Genomic DNA, 16,866 nt, shown 5'->3' with positions numbered 1-16,866 from the left:
GTTTTTTTTTTTTTTTTTTTTTTAACCTTTGGTGACGTCTGTCTGAGTTACAACGTATAGTAATTGACTCGAATCAAATTAAAAAATGGTTGTTGAATGACAGCATGATTTAAAAATAATATACATATTAAGGTGTCTATTTTAATTATATAAATAATAAATAAAAAACAGCGCTTTAACTTTTCTCTTATAAAATTTTGAATTATAAACCATCAATATTTGAGCTGACTGACCTGAAGTGTCTAGACTATTTTAATTCACAAGGATTCGATGGCTTCTAATAATCGAATACTGTTACCATATCATTAAATATTGAATGTACGCTATGAGGCAGCAAGGAAAGTTAAAAATAAATAATTTTAAATCTTCCTTAATTTGAAGGAATTTTACTTTATACATTTTCAGCAAAGATTGCAATAAATACATACGTTTATTGAATAAATATATTTTGATATCCTTATTTAGTTTAACTTTATGATGCAGAAGTATCCCAAATACACACCATCTTATTCTTCTCAGCTGAATATAAATGGTCACCATCAGGACTCCAAGAAACACCACATATTGCAGAGCTATTTATATACAGCATAAGTAATAAGAAATTTATATTTTTGTTTTTTTTTTCTTTTTTTTTTTTTTAGAAAAAAAAAGGGGGAAGGAAACTATACCTATGCTCTTTAATTGATTTCTCAAGCTTCCCAGTTCGCGAATTCCAAATATGCAAACATCCATCTTAAATAATACATAAGTATTGAAATTATTTTTAAGTATAAAATGCTACACTTTACCTGCTGAGCCGGCTGTAACATAATTCCCATCAGGACTACACAAAATAAACGGTTTAATTATAACATAATTAAGTTGTATGTGTTATTACCTAAAAGTAGAGCGAGACCAGTTTAGTCCGTTTCGATATGTATCAGCACTAATAAAGAAAGTCTATAGTTAACTAATGTGTGTGTGTGTGTTTTTAATTAAAAGCTTATATCAGTATACTTACTGGAAAGATTTCACAGTCTCATACATCCTAATATCAATAATTTTAAGTGTATTATCTCTTGAATTTGTAAGTAAATAATTATTATCTATTGTATTGTTAGAATGAGCTATACGAATACTCATAGTATACATGTTAAAATCTTACTGTAAGACATGCTGACAGATGTAATCTGTCCATTATGAATTCCCGTTAATTCTTTTATTCCTACACCTGTACGAGCATCCCATAACCTAATATTGTTATCTAAATGTCCGCTTATTACTGTTTGACCATCAGGATCCATAAGACATATATCATTACAGCTTGAAAAAGTAAAAATTGTACGAATATCTAAAATTAAGAATATTAATTATCAAAATAAAATTTAAAAAAAAAATGTTTATATCGTATACTTACTGTATCCCTTTTGAAGATCCCATATTTTTACAGTTCTATCATGACTACCAGATACCTAATGTATAATATGTTTAATTTGAAGCATATTTACTCGTGTCGTACTATTTTACCACTTTATTAGAATCACTCGTAAATTTTGCTGAATAAACTTTTCCAATATGGCCAGTTAAAGTATGCTAAATAAATGAATAAAAAAAAAGGGATAAGTATGTGTTTTTAACAACTTGGATTATAGGCTTAACTTGCCTTTAATCTATGTGTACTTAAACTCCAGATTCTGGTTGCATTATCTGTGCAGGAACCCAAAATCATTTCATCAGTTGAATTGAAAGAAATAGAAGTAATTGTTTGTAGAGATCCACTCAGTGTTTGTATAACATGACCTGTCTTTGCATTAATCAATTTAATCTTCTTATCAGCACCACCTGTAGCGAATATAGAGTCAGTTGAAGAAGCTGAAATACAATGTAATTCTGCATCATGTATATTCTATGGACATAAATAAAGCTAAATTTGTATACAAATAGGACGATTATGATAGAATAGTTTTACAATTTTTTTACTCGCTTTTTTTGGTAAAATAATACTTGAATATTGATATGATCTTTCAAGATTGTTTGAAGAAGAAGATTTCTTCCTTGATTGTTTTAGAACTTTTTGTCTATCAGCTGCTCCTCTTGCTTGTTCAAGTACTCTAAAAGATCAAATAAATAAGTAAAAAAATAAACAAATAAATAAATAAAAAGATCATTTATACGTTTCATAAAATTGAGTTGCTTCATTCATCTTTTCTGCTTCTTCGTTCATCTTATTTATCCAACGTTCGACCAACTGCTGGTTTTCTGCTGTCAGTTTTTTATTTTTTTCTTCAGTAGTGTACATCTCCAACTGTAAAGCAGCCAATTCATCTTGAAGTATCTTTATAGATTAGTAAGTTATTAAACATAACTCTTCTTTTATATATATATATGAATATTTAGCTTTTATATTTTACCTGGATTGTATTATTCTTTTCATGCAATTGTTGAACCTGTAGTTCAACTAAGTCCGAAAGTTTTGTTACTTTCTCTAATAAGTGTTTAATCCTACGTTATATTGAATATTTATATCATTTAATGCAAAATTATCTTTAAACTATTACTCTTCTGTTTGTTTATTTTCTTTTTCTTCTTTTAGTCTCAGTTGTTCATTCATAGTCACAAGTCTTTGAGCGTTTTCACTTTGCGTCTTATACATTTCTGCTCTTTCTTCATTAAGCTCTCTTATACGGCGGTCTAATTCAAGCAATTGTTCTGAATTTCTATAAATGAAGAAATTACTCTTTGCAAGTGGAATCACTTCAATATTGAATTCTTACCCAACAACTGAAGACGATGCATTAGTTGAATTTAATTTGAACCTCTTTTCAAGTTCAATCGTTTGTTGAAGAAGTCGATTATCTAAGAAGAAGAAAAAGAAATTCATATATAAACATAGGTATTCGAGGCCAACTTCTTATTTTTAAAACCTACTTGTGACTATAATATCATGAAAACTGCCTTCTACTTTATCCCGAGCATGTAATCTCTCATAAAGTAAATTTCGAAAAGTCATTTCTTTGGCAAGTTTTTTTTTTTTTTCCTAAAAGAAAAAAGATACACATGTTCATTTGAAGTTATACACTGGAGTGTATGTAGTCAAACATAAAAATAAGCTTTTTTATATAATTACTAACAATAATAATAATAATAATCCCTCTTTAACAATGCTATTTAGCTGATTCATTCAAAATATATAATTATTGCATATTTGTAATGAGTCTAATTTATAATCTTCCTCTAAAAAGGTTATATCATTCATTAACCAACTGATGAGAGGAGCTATATCCAAAGTCTATCAAGTAATTAAATTAGGTTTAGATAGGTTAAAAATCCATACATTATACTATTTCTTTAACAGAATAAGAAGGGGTTTCTAATCTATGACAGCAGATGTTATTGATCCATGCATCTTACTATTCTTTATTGCTATGGGCTCCAGTTCAGGTTTAACGAATTCGAGCAATTTCTCTTGACGAATATTATCATATAACAAGCAATAAACATATGACAGCTTGTTGAAACAAACACAGTCCTGACATATACCAGAATACAATTATTAGAGACAGGCAATGCAGTTGACTCTACTGAGATTGCAAAAGGAGAGGTATGTTATATACAATAATAGAAGTCGTTTTAGTAACATTTAAATTATCCTTAAAGCATCATTATTGAATGTTTATTTTTGTTTATTCTTGATACAAGACGTTTTAATTGACTAATAAAGTGAACGACTTTTTTTTTTTTTTTTTTTTTTTTTTTTTTTTTTTTTGTTTGATAGAAAAAGAAACCTAATTTTATAAGGAACCTATTATTAATCATACTGATTGGTCTACTTCTTGTTTGATGTAGTTCAATCTATTTAGTTCAAGAAGGTAACTTATATAGAACATTAAAAATTTTGCTCAAGAGATAGAGTATTCTGCATTGTACAACTGAACTTGACAGTATAATTTTCCTTTTTTCTTTTGCTCCTTATCTTTTACCCCTTATATATTCTTGAACTGGTCAGGGTAATCTACTCACTGCCCATTTTTATTTTTCTTATATGAGCATTTTGAGACGCCATTTTATCTTATTTTATTTTATTTTATTTTATTTTATTTTTTTTTTTTTTTTTTTTTTTTTTTTTTTGGGACTTCATAAAAGTCGTTGTAAGAAGATACTCGTCAAATTTATTGAGACGAATTTTTAAAATAAGAAAGAAGTGGAAGCATTATTCAAGCCAATTTTACTCCTAACGAACCATTACACAAACGAGCTTTAATTGACTATCATTGGACTTACAAATTTACATGCATATTTTGTTGATTGGTTCAAATATTTGGTTTGTTGGTGTGTGAAATGTGCATGCTCCATAAATACTCTTTTCATTTTTCTTTTTCTTTTCTTTTCTTTTCTTTTCTTTTTTTTTTCTTCACTTGTTAACCATGTAAGTTTTTTTTTTTAAAAAAAATTTACTTAGTGAAGTGTCCGTTGAAGCAAATATGCAATTTTCATTAAGTGAATGGGCCGGTAGGCATAAAAACTTACTCAACCCCTAGTAACTGAACCATCTTGTATCGCTGTAATTGTGAATGGGCCGGTAGGCGTAACAAACCTACTCAACCCCTAGTAACAAGTATGGCCCCCTCTCAACACGGCACAGATCAGTTGCAGATGTTAGGATTTATTAAGTGAATGGGCCGGTAGGCGTAAAAACTTACTCAACCCCTAGTAACTGAAACATCTTGCATCGTTGTAATTGTGAATGGGCCGGTAGGCGTAACAAACCTACTCAACCCCTAGTAACAAGCACAACAGCTTTCTCTCTGTGCAATATAACCTTTACTAATTTTTTTTTTATTGTAGGTATCGACATGACGCATGGTGTTGTAAATATAGTCTTTTGATTCTGATTTGAAGGAGAATCTTTAAATAACTTATTATTCTAAAATTTTTATTGTTAATTAATAAATTTATAAATAAAGATGTTTATTATATCTCTTTTCTTACTCTAACTGGTCTTTCTTCTATCTGCTTTTAATAATACAATGTTAGTGACTATTGATGGCTAAAGTTTTGTTCTTTATTAGTTGATACATGCTGTATTTGTTGAATTGATAAAACTCTAGAGCATCTCCCCGTCTATGTAGTAATTATGAACAACACAATAAAGATTTTAATGTATTACCTCTGGTGAGAGTATTTAGCTTTCCCACAAAGTTATGGCATAATATAGATATAATTAATAGGGCAGAATCCATCATACTTAAAAACTTGAACATCAATTTTTACAACTTCTTTAATTACTACATCCTATTTTAGTTCTAATAATTTGTACGCTCATAGACAATTAAATCAATATCTAATGTTACAGCTGAGGTCTCCTTTTTTTATGGAACCTCTTATTGCACTAGTAATACACATGGTAGCACATACCTCCTTTTTGCAATTTTATTAGACAAGATAACAGTCTAAACATGCAACCGTTTCTTTTTCTTGTAAACAAAAATGGATAAGCATTTAGTTCGTGAAAAAAAAGAAACATGCACCAAGTGAATTGAAATGGTGTTTGGAAAACACTGACAATTTTGATCATATCTTGTTTTTTTAATGCCCATTTGCAGAATACTAAATCTCAGCTGATACACCAATTTAACATTATTGTAAACAATTGGATTGTCGATGCCAACAAGAAATCAAGACTACAAAATAATTTTAGCAGCTGGGACTTGACGGAAAGTAAAAAATTCTGGAAAGAATGGGAAGTAAGACGAAATCTACAGCCTTTGCCAGAGGCGGAAACCTCTAATCAAACCATCCCAGATATCAACAGTTGTCTCTTCGTTATCCAACGCCACCAACGAGTTAATAATCAACCATCTCCCAATCTACCTCAGTGCCCCATGTTGTGATAGTTATGTTGTGAGTGATTTTAACGTAAATTTGGGATTCTACAACTTTCAGCTTGCTGCAAAAGAAGCGATTGTTAATAAGAGACTCTTAACTTTTGAGAGCAACATTGCCCATATACTAGCGGTTTCAGCGAATCTGCTGTTGTATCAACAAACAAATGATTCTGAGTTGGACAGGCATTTAAATAGGTTATCTACAGTGATAATCGAAGATATGAAGTCACAATTAGGTTGGAAAGCGGCCAAGTTTCCTCGTGAACTCGTTGTAATTCTTCTTGATATTTATCATGCTCTGACGTCTGATAAATGCACAAAAGAAATTGCTGTAACTAAGATTTCCAATCTATCGTTGAACTATGATCCTGTATTGAGACAGTATCTTGGCGTTATCGTGCGCTTGTTGCAAACATTGCCACAGGTCTCAAATATGCTTGAAGTCCTTGAACGCCGTCTTTGCTCACGGTATCTTCAGCCTATTCTACAGAGCCTATTCGATCAAAGGGTTTCGAATGGTGAAATCCTTTTTGATTTCACTGACGAGCTTCTTGAGAAAGACGCTGATACTGCCAGTTCAAGCAATCGTCGGACGGATGGAACTATCACTTGGGTTGCTGGTAACAGTCAAAAGTATCTAGGATATATAAAAATCAAGCCCTTGAGTGCAGCAAGTAGCCACTACCTTGTGAATGCCGATCTTATACGTCTTGGCGTATTCGCCAAAAAAAAACAACAATTGACAGCAACCAGTGCAAAAACTTGTTGGTCATACAAGCGGTGGGAATGATGCTGACATTCTATATGGTGCGGCGAACAACAGAAGAATTTTATACGATGGTCGAGCTTGACCGTATCCGCTTCTCATTATTAATTGAAGAAATGACTATGAACTTTGGCGCGATGGACAAAATCATGGACATCATTTCAGTATTTAAAACGTGTTGTATCGACAACCAACCCTGTTTAACCGAAATCCACAGGAAAACTCTTAGCCCCCCCCAATATTGCGAGTAATAACGACTGATAACGTAAATCGAAAACGAAAAAACCCTTATCAGCAGAGCTATTATTAAGACTATCACTCTGATTATTTTTTTTTTTTTTAAAAAAAAAATAAATAAAAATAAAGCAATATTTTCGTGAATAGATAAACTGTACATATATTTTCTTGTATGATTGTTGAAGTTATGAATGCTACTTCAATGTTTTACTTCTTGTGCTCTCTGAGCAGTTTGATAAATAGTTAGCAATTGCATAGTGTTATAAATACAATACATCACATAATATCAGAATAAACAATGATTACATGAGTGCAATGACACCATAAAATAAAAACATTCTAGAAAGACATTAATAATAAAATCCATATAATATAGATAGAGCCATTTAGATAGCATCCCTTTTAAAACGATAATTGAAATTCTTATAACTTTTATTTTAAGGGGCCCTCGCACTTTCAAGCTTTATTACCGTTACTGCATTATTAACTTGAAGTACAGCACATCGGATAAACTTCTTTATATTTATGATCTTCTCATAGATGTCAAGATCAAATAAATATAGTTCAAAGTAGAACGGATAATGAATTTATGTTAATTCATAGAATTTACATGGATTACTTGTCATATGGGAAGTTAGAGCCATTTATTGGTACTTATATAGTTAACATAAGATATCATCTAACATCCAGAACAGAAACAAAATAATACTAGAAATTAGTATAAATAACTCAATCCAGAAATAGAATGTAGTTTCTTTTTTTTTTTTCCTTAGCCTTTTTATTTTGAATAAAATTGTTATATTTAATTTCATTATTTCTTTTGTTTTTATGCTTTGCTGTAAAGGTTGCGGAATCCTTTAACAAAGGTGCTATCAGGCAAGAAGTAGCCTCCAAGAATTTTTGCTTCTTGTCGTAGTATGAACATTTCAATATATTAGCTGTCATAAATATGCATGGTAAAGTACTATGCATCATTATATTGTAATATTAACATTTACATTACATTTATACCTACATCTATACTTATATTTATATTCATAATACCACTTATCCATTCATTCATTTACATAGTAACTTGATTAAAGTTGCGTCTTCTATCATTCTATGTATCTTTATTTCTATTTCCCTTCTTTCCCTCACTTTTGCATTATACATTCAATTTTTTTTTATAAAGCAATACAATACGCCATAGAACGTATTTAGAGTAAATACTTTGATAATGCAAATAGGATTGTGTATTGAGGTTAAAATTACAATATTGCTTTATAATTGTTTCATTTTAATCAATTAGAAAACATCACTTTTCCCCTTAGAATAATCCATACTTTAACTCCACATAATATTTGTATATAATATAGTCAGACATAATTATTTTATCTCCCACACAACAATTTGAATAAACTATTTTACTTTGCTTTTTCTTTATTCTTTTATTTCTTTTAAATACACACTCTGTCTCATTCTACAATGTTTCTCCTTCAGAATGACGTTGCCAGATTGTTTTCATGTACGTACGTTGAAAGTATTTATGAACTCGTGGAACCCGGCCAATATAATCGCGAATACGACTGTTGGGGGTCGTTGAACTCATTCAGAGACTCGACGAGTAGATCCTAGTTAGAACCAATAATGTCGACGAAGATGCTATGGTCCTTGGTACCTTTTGAGGTATGGTCGAGTGGCTTCAATGTGTTTGATTAAAGTAATTGGAAGTGTCGGCAGAAGAAGTACCCGTATATGCATTAGAGGAAGACGAGCTTTGTCGTTGCTCATTTCGAATAGATGCCTTCGAAAAAAAGAAGCCAGCCTAAAATAGTCTCACTATTTTTGTCTCTTACATTACTTCTTTCGTCTACAAAATCAAATGGTAAACCTTGAAATTTTTATTGACATGTCAACTTTTTTTCAAAAATAAAAAAAAAATATTTCTAAAAAATTTTCAAACTCGTCTCAAATAGTAATAGAAAAATAGTGTAATGTTAAAAAATTATTTAATCGCAGTCATTCCTTTTTTCTTTTTCTTCTTTTTTTTCTTCAGACTAAATAGTTTTTTTTTTTTTTTTCTTTTCTTTTATAAAGTCGATTATCTCTCTATCTTCTTTTCTTTTAATCAGCTATTTAAAGAAAAAAAAGGAAAACAAAAGAAAAAAACAAGAACAACATAAAAAAAAAAGTTGTCAATAACTTGTACATGTCATTGAATTGGAAAACATTATTTGAAAAGAAAGATAGCAAAGAGCAGCATCAAATAAATTTTTTGAAAGTCAAAAAGAAGAATCAATCTTAAAATCATTTTTAAATTACTTTTTTCTTATATATTTTATTGCATTTAAAATTTTTTAATCCTTTTTATATTTTTTAAAACGCAATTTTTTTATCTCTTAAAATTACCCTTATTTTTACTATTATTCCTAAAACGATTATTATTTCATTATGGCTACCATTAACGTAAGACGTGACGTTCAAGATTCTTTTTATCGTTACAAGATGCCTCGTATTACTGCCAAGGTAAAGTATCTTTTATTAAAGGGGTTTTTTTTTACTTGAAAGTTTTAATAACATTCTTTTTTTTTTAGGTTGAAGGCAAAGGTAACGGTATTAAAACTGTTATTACAAACATGACTGAAATTGCTCGTGCTTTATCTCGTCCTCCTTCATGTGAGTTTATAAAATAAAATAAATGTTTTAGGCTTTAATATGACTAATTAGAAAAAAAAATTTTTTTTTTATTTTAACTTAAACTCAGATCCTACCAAATATTTTGGTTGTGAACTAGGTGCCCAAGTTAAATGTGATGATAAAAATGAACGTTATATTGTTAATGGCGATCATGACGCTGCTAAACTTCAAAATACACTCGATGGTTTTATTAACAAATTTGTTTTGTGTCAATCTTGTAAGAACCCTGAAACAGACATTATCGTTAAAAATGATGAAATTTTAATGGATTGTAAGGCTTGTGGTGCTAGAAATACAGCTGATATGCGTCATAAACTTTCTGCTTTTATTGTCAAAAACCCCCCTGCTGTTGCTTCTAAGAATGTTCGTAAGCAACGTAAAGCTGCTACAGCTCAAGCTAATAATACCGGCGAAGATGCCAATGATAATGCCAACTCACCTGTTGATGATGCTGAAGGAAATGCATCTGATGATGACATTATTTCTCAACGTATTCAAAAGCAAGCTGCTGGTCTCAAGATGGAAAGTAAATTAGCTCTTGAGGATTGGTCTGAGGATACCAGTGAAGCTGCTGTTGCTCAACGTATGAAGGAACTCTCTGTTAAGGGTAGTGGCGCATTTGGTGGAGGTGATGATGACGATGAAGATGCTGTTGAAAACAAATATGAAGCCTTTGGTGTCTGGCTTTTAGATAATAAGACTAGAAAAGATGAAGAAATTATCGAAAAGGCTGAAGAATTAGGTGTATTTGGTAAATATAAGGCATGTCAAGTGTTGGTTCAAGGTATTTTTGATGAAACTATTGTCTCTCAAATCCCTAAACGTGGTAAATTGCTTCAAAAGTTTGTTGTTGATGAAAAGTCTCAAAAGGCTACTCTTGGTGGTATTGAGCGTCTTGTGGGTAATGACTTTTTGGATACCCTTTTGAAGAAGGTGCCTACTATTTTGATGAAATTATATGATTTGGATATTATTGATGATGAAGTATTTTTGAAATGGGGTGAGAAACCTTCTAAGCGTTATGTTGACCGTGACATTTCTAAGAAAGTTAAGAAAGCTGCTGTTCCTTTCTTAGATTGGCTTGAAAATGCTTCAGAAGAAGAATCATCCGAAGAAGACTCTGAATAAATAATAAATTATTATATAATATCTATTAAACATATAACGAGACATTTTCATGTATAAATGGTTTTAGCTAATGTGTGTGTATGTGTGTATGTGTGTATGTGTGTGTGTGTGTGTATGTGTGTGTTTTCCGGATAATTATCCTAATTTATTATAAATGATTTTCTATTTTTTGTCATTATGCAATCTGATATAGTATTAAAAATAAATATATTTAATTTGTACCGATTTATTGACTACAACACAACAGTCATCAAGCATTTTTATAATAGGAGTATATACAAAGGAAATAAGTAGTAATGACATGTATATGCTTAAGGAGGAAAATAGTAAAGGGAGAATAGCAAAACAAGGAGACATTTAACAAAGATTCTAAAGGGAGGAAAAATAGAAATCAACAAGAGGAGAAAGTAAATGACAGATCAATTGCCCTGTTAATAATTAATAATTAATAATGCCTTTTTTTTTTTTTTTTTTTTTTTTTCTCCTTGTAAAATTTGATCTCTCTTATTACTTTAGAAATCCCTATTGCTTACGTGAAAGTTATGTTGCTTTAACCATCGTGTTTGGCAATAAAATTAGGAGATAAACCCTTTATTCTTACGCAAAAAAAAAAAAAAAAAAAAAAAAGGACATATAAATATAGATTTTAAAAAATGGATATACTTAAAGACTTTTTTCTAATACAGTATTGAACTGCATATTATAATTTATATATAGATTTGTATAAAACTGTATCATAAAAGGCTCTATTTATATCTCTCTACTTTATTTATTTATTCTCTTGTGTTTTTTCATCTTTTTTTTCCTTTCGTTTTATATCAATTCTCTTTAATTCTTTCTTTTATATATATATATCTATATAAAATCAATACCACTATATTAAAATGGGATTACTTAACTTTAATAAAAAAAATCGTAAATTAGCAAATGATAACTCAAAAGAAGTAGCAAATCATCCCTCTTCTCAGCAAGATTCAGATATTAATAATTCACCACTTGATCTTTCTTCTATAAATTTCATGTTAGACACTTCAGCTCCAGGAAAAACAGAATCAAGTCTTTTGGATGATATAATGAATGAGCTTGACTTTTCAAAACCAATTAAGAACACAGAGAAAGCTACTTTTGAAAATAGAAAGCAGCGTAATGGTAAATATTAATAGTATTAAATGTATTTAATTAGTTTATCATTAAATTGCCAATTTTTTTTTGTCTATTTATTTATTTTATTTTTTTTTTTAGAATACAAGCCATTAACTTTATTAAACTTTGACACACCATTACCATCTTCCTTATCAACACTACATAATGATGATGTGATAAGATCATCCGCTTTAAATTCTGATGAGCAGCATAAAACTAACAAAATGCTACTTAATAATGGTAGTACTATAGGGAAGCAGACATCTCAAGAACACCTAAAGCCCCTGATTTCTTCTTTCTCACGAAATAATCTTCAAACAGCTAGTATTGCCGATAACATTTTTTATAGCTCCAATAAGGAGATACTACATCATCAAATAGGTAGTCATACACTTGATAGTGATAAAGATGATTCAGATAGTTCTGACGACGCAGATGATGAATCTATTAATTCAATGCCATTAAATATCATTGCTAAGAACCGTCATTCAATGCCTGTTGATATACTGGCTAACAACAATAACCTTTCACGCCCTCAGGAGAAGATTGTTGGTGGTCCACTTCAGCCATCATCCCTGGCAAATGACAGTTCAGTCTCTATGGTGCCAAGTTCTGTATCTAATAACTGTACTATACCTCCAAATTCAGTGATGGATCGTATGAAAGAAAGACATCGAATGGAGACACGAAGAACATTAAAGTCACCTTCTTTAATGGAGGGCCTATCCATGAAAATGGTCAACCATAAATTTCCATCTATGTCAAATATAACGCAATCTACTGCAAGTAATAACGTCAGAGTCGATCCGCATTCTACATCGTTTATCAATAACATAACTACAGGCGTGAATAACAGCAATCTTCCACAAAGAAGACTTACTCAGTCACAATCTTTTTGTAATTATGTTAAACCTTCAAGCCTTGCCTCAGTTGTAAACCTATCTCATCCTTCTTCCTCCTCCATTTCAGTACACAAAATTGTTAGAAGTACCTCTAACCTTAATGACATTTATAGCAATAATGTAACCGTAACACAAGTGAGTGGGCTCAATAATAGCTTTCCAGTTAGACATAAACCAACCCAGGTATACATATATACATATTTATATAAATATGTAAATACATGTATATATATCTGTGTAGTTCTAATTATTATCATAGCTTCAGCCTGATATAAGCTTTTCTCAGAGATTTCCATCTTCAAGTCAACAGCAAGGTTTAATGAGAGGTACTCACCCTCAAACAAAACTAAATATCCGAAATCCAATGATGCAACTTGGGCAAGCATATAGTCCAGTCATAACACAATATAAAAGTCAAGAACTAAAAAATTCACCATCTATGGAAATAAACGATGATGACATAACGACTCACTTACACTATCCAGATAAACATAATAATCCTTTTCAATTCAATACTGCCGCTTCTGTCTCAGGGTTTTCAAATAATCCTCAAGTATTAGTAAATCAACCATTTCAACAACAACAAGTTACTGAGCTCCAACAACAAATCGAATTACAACAACAACAAAAGCAGCTTCAGCTTCAGCTTGAGCTTCAACAGCAACAACAGCAGCAGCAACTACAACTAATTCAACAACAAAAGCAACAGCACATTCTTCAGCAGCAAAAGCAACAACAGCTCCAACAACAACAAATACAACAACAGATTGAAATACAACAGCAACAACTTCAGGAACAACAGATATTACAACAACACAAGTTGCAACAGTTACAGATTCAACAACTAATGGTGAATCAAGCTATTAGAGAAAATACGATGGCTGCTACCACTCCTGTAAACACAACTCATCAATTCAAACCGGATCATGTCAAACATTATCATTCATCAAAGCCAAAGCACCATGATTTGGTAACAACAAAATCATATGCTTTGTTAAAACCATTATATGAACGATCATCATCCAATACGGACTCACATGCGCATAGCTGTCATCAATGTGATACTAACCGTCATAAACATTATTATAGTTCGAAAGAGCATCTAATAGCCTCATGTCATTGTCACAGCAGCATTCCTAATCATACTACGAAACTTTCGTTACATAATTCTGCTAATGTACCAGACACGCCACCTCCTGAAACTTACAAAAAGCCTTCAAGTGACACTAAAGTTGAGAAGGAGACTGAAGAACATAAAATAATGGGCTCCGACTCCCTTTTGGAGTCTCAAGATAAAAGGGAAGACATGAAGCCTGTTAATCAAGTTTTAAAATCTAATGAGAGTAATGGGTCAAATAACAAAGAATTATATAGTAATTCTTCTTCTGATACGTTAAAAGAAGCTATAGAGGATAATCTTCAACGAAACGATATACGTAAACAGTTTTTCACTTCTGAAGAAATAGGGTTGCATAAAAATTTTCAATTGCCGAATAAGCTGCAACAAGAATTAAAAGACATGAGATTACGAAAATCATGCTATTCCCTCCCTGATCTTACTATCCTTATCGATGAAAATAGTGAAGAACAATCAATAGAACCAGATTGGAAATCAATTCAGCCATTCACTAATAATAACAGTTATATCACTCAAGAAACAGAAAGGTCCATGATAACCGGATATAAGGAGAGCCATATGAAATACTGCAGCTCAAGGCACACTACCGTCACTCCTCCTACAAGTTACTCTTCAAATCACCATCAAAGATGCAAACATAATAATAAAAGACATAGATGTTGCTCAAATCATAAACAACACAATAGCCACTCTACTCATCATGGAAGTTCATCTTATCATTGCTCACTATCATCCTCTAATAAAAGCTGTACTTGTAGCAGCAGAAAACAAATTAAAAAGACCGTATCAAGTTATTCAATGGAACCATCTTCTTCTTTACAAAATTACCAAACAGTAGATTTATATCATCATAAAAGGCATCATAATTGCAAAAACAAGCACCATATACATGGTCATAATAATCATTATGGTGACAACAGTAGTAGTCATCGTTGTCAATTTCAAAATAAAGGATCTTACAAGTACACTTCAACAACGGAAGAAGAAGAAGAAGGAGGAGGAGGAGGAGGAAGAGGAGATAAAGGCATATTTTCACCAGCAGCAGTAGAATAATGTGGTGATCAGGAGGCAACTTTTATTTTTATATATTTATTTTTTTTATTTTTTATTTTATTTTATTTTATTTTATCTTTTAATTTTTGTTTTCGTTGTAACTGTCTTCAAATACCCGCTTTCATTTACTAAAAATAAAACATTTTCTAACGTTATATACACATTTATGTACATAAAGCCTCATCATCTAATATATTGCATATTATTTTTTTAAAAAAAAATATAGTGATTTGCGTTTGAAATAGAGTTTTTTTTTTTTTTTTTTTTTTTTTTTTTTTTTTTTTTTTGTTAAATCATTGTAATATTCATTAAGTCAACGTTGCTGAAACGAAGACTGAAGATGTAATGTATATTTTCCTAAGGTATATGCACATTCCTTGTTAATCCCATCAAGTTATGATGTAATTTTTTATATATTTATCCTATTATTATCACCATCTTGGTTGATCTCTGCTTTTAAAGAAAAAAAATGAATTACATGAATGTTTAGTTAAAAAGATATAGGGAAAAAAGTTTTATTTTATTATATTTAAATGAAAATAAAGCATGGCTCAAAGAGTATGTACCACATTGGAGAAGGCAACTGATATAGGTTCAAGAACAACAAGCAATTTCATTTTCATTTTCATTAAATCGTGCCTCTATCTATATCCAACAGGATTTCATCTATAATAGAATTTTGGACTTGTGGAAGAATTTGCATTTATAATTGAAGATTGTGAAAACTTGGCCCAAGTAAATACTTATCAACTATCGGATATCCAACTATTGTAAGCAATCAGTCATAAAGGAACCTATTATCCACATTAAAACTAAAGAAGGACCAAAAGAAAAAGATTATTAGATTACATATATATATATTTATATATATACTTCTTCATTAGTGACTATGATAAATCAAGCACTAAATATTTGAGACTTAGTATACACAATGCATTGATTGAATTATTATCAACGAGAAATGATGATAAACTGGATACAACTGTATTTAAGTAGGGTAATAAATTATCAAATATGAGTCTACTAAACCATATAACTTTAATTGCTTTGTGTATAGCTTAAATGCAGTATGTCATGCAATCAGTGACAATTAATATCTTGAATAAAGCAGTGAAAAAAATGAAAACAAGAACAATATTACAATAGCCAAGATGTTCCATACTATGTATGCTTGTAAAACTTTTATTTTTGAAATCCACTAATTTTTTTATTATTATTATTATTGCTCATAGCACCTGTCGTATCGAGTTAGATTAATTTTCAAATATGTATAGAAGATTAGAATAGGTATTTATTAATAGTAATTACTTATAGGTTGTATAATTGATAATATTACTTGGACTGGTTTATATCATGAACTGTAGCTATTGCTTAACTGGATAGATTGGCAACTAGAATGATTTTCTTTTAGTGTATTTTCTTTTCTTGTTATAAACAATGGAAATCATTTTTTACCACATTAATTTAATAAAGAATCTCAAGATAACTCATTTCTTATTCTTTAAGCATAAACAGATTCATACATCAAATATTAATGCACCCTCTTCCCCCTCAGACTTTACATGCCATATACTGGCTCCTTCACTGAAGATAGTCATGTTCATACAATGATTATATATGTTATAAAATCAACTTTTGGTATTAAGATACTTTCCAAATAGCAATTGTGAGTGGTGGTGATAGTGATGGTGATATTTAAAGAATGAATGCCTTTTACAGGTTAAACATGAATGATCTTATATTAATATTGTAAGGAAAATGACGTGTTATTAAAACAGCACGAAACAGACTACATTGTATATTTTAGAGTGAGGTCTAATCATGATAGCACTCGTGTGGGTAAACTTAAGTCCAAGAAGCATTCCTCACGGTACCCCCCCTCTTTTAATTTTGTATAGATGGGTCAACAAATGAAGCGAATATTGAACGGATTTGTTACTTTGAAAGCTCATTCAT

At 30.5% G+C, this 16,866-nt stretch overlaps 4 protein-coding genes across 4 annotated transcripts; 3 read left to right on the top strand and 1 right to left on the bottom strand.

The window, feature by feature from the left end:
- Nucleotides 1-30: 30 nt before the first annotated feature.
- BX663DRAFT_511187 (WD40-repeat-containing domain protein) lies at nucleotides 31-3,004 on the bottom strand. The gene is made up of 16 exons (XM_051527853.1): nucleotides 2,908-3,004; nucleotides 2,754-2,835; nucleotides 2,538-2,696; nucleotides 2,391-2,481; nucleotides 2,154-2,314; nucleotides 1,949-2,090; nucleotides 1,643-1,885; nucleotides 1,507-1,572; nucleotides 1,397-1,451; nucleotides 1,145-1,330; nucleotides 1,001-1,085; nucleotides 878-925; nucleotides 789-823; nucleotides 669-732; nucleotides 429-572; nucleotides 31-323 (listed from the first exon to the last, which is right to left on the bottom strand). Exons 1-15 carry the CDS (start codon nucleotides 2,987-2,989, stop codon nucleotides 473-475), a joined length of 1,599 nt encoding a protein of 532 aa, XP_051382459.1. The 5' UTR covers nucleotides 2,990-3,004; the 3' UTR covers nucleotides 31-323; nucleotides 429-472.
- Nucleotides 3,005-5,582: 2,578 nt separating this feature from the next.
- Nucleotides 5,583-6,949, top strand: BX663DRAFT_511177 (uncharacterized protein; the record flags this gene model as incomplete). Its single annotated transcript, XM_051527852.1, has 3 exons — nucleotides 5,583-5,723; nucleotides 5,782-6,579; nucleotides 6,618-6,949. Coding segments are annotated over 3 exons (1,203 nt in total), but the record flags the coding sequence as incomplete, so codon positions are not given.
- A 1,986-nt stretch (nucleotides 6,950-8,935) lies between these two features.
- Nucleotides 8,936-10,732, top strand: BX663DRAFT_473686 (domain found in IF2B/IF5-domain-containing protein). The gene is made up of 3 exons (XM_051524206.1): nucleotides 8,936-9,375; nucleotides 9,444-9,525; nucleotides 9,614-10,732. Exons 1-3 carry the CDS (start codon nucleotides 9,301-9,303, stop codon nucleotides 10,672-10,674), a joined length of 1,218 nt encoding a protein of 405 aa, XP_051382457.1. The 5' UTR covers nucleotides 8,936-9,300; the 3' UTR covers nucleotides 10,675-10,732.
- An 826-nt stretch (nucleotides 10,733-11,558) lies between these two features.
- On the top strand, nucleotides 11,559-14,910 carry BX663DRAFT_552383 (uncharacterized protein; the record flags this gene model as incomplete). The annotated part of the gene is made up of 3 exons (XM_051531362.1): nucleotides 11,559-11,823; nucleotides 11,917-12,902; nucleotides 12,979-14,910. The coding sequence occupies 3 exons, from the start codon at nucleotides 11,559-11,561 to the stop codon at nucleotides 14,908-14,910; spliced, it is 3,183 nt and encodes a 1,060-aa protein (XP_051382456.1).
- Nucleotides 14,911-16,866: the final 1,956 nt, after the last annotated feature.

Source organism: Cokeromyces recurvatus, assembly GCF_025118155.1.
Source record: "Cokeromyces recurvatus strain NRRL 2243 chromosome Unknown BX663scaffold_14, whole genome shotgun sequence".
In the NCBI taxonomy this organism is placed as follows: domain Eukaryota; kingdom Fungi; phylum Mucoromycota; class Mucoromycetes; order Mucorales; family Mucoraceae; genus Cokeromyces; species Cokeromyces recurvatus.
Note: the sequence above shows the minus strand (reverse complement) of the source record. Positions and strands in the feature narration are given on the sequence as shown.

Bases quoted from the DNA above. Each gene is read 5' to 3' on its own strand.
- BX663DRAFT_511187 (XM_051527853.1), bottom strand. From the start codon at position 2,989: ATGACTTTTCGAAATTTACTTTATGAGAGATTACATGCTCGGGATAAA. The intron at 2,315-2,390 runs GTAAAATATAAA...TAATCTATAAAG, and splicing joins AAAAGAATAATACAATCCAG to ATACTTCAAGATGAATTGGC. The intron at 2,091-2,153 runs GTATAAATGATC...TTGATCTTTTAG, and splicing joins GCAACTCAATTTTATGAAAC to AGTACTTGAACAAGCAAGAG.
- BX663DRAFT_473686 (XM_051524206.1), top strand. From the start codon at position 9,301: ATGGCTACCATTAACGTAAGACGTGACGTTCAAGATTCTTTTTATCGT. The intron at 9,376-9,443 runs GTAAAGTATCTT...TTTTTTTTTTAG, and splicing joins TGCCTCGTATTACTGCCAAG to GTTGAAGGCAAAGGTAACGG. The intron at 9,526-9,613 runs GTGAGTTTATAA...ACTTAAACTCAG, and splicing joins TTTATCTCGTCCTCCTTCAT to ATCCTACCAAATATTTTGGT.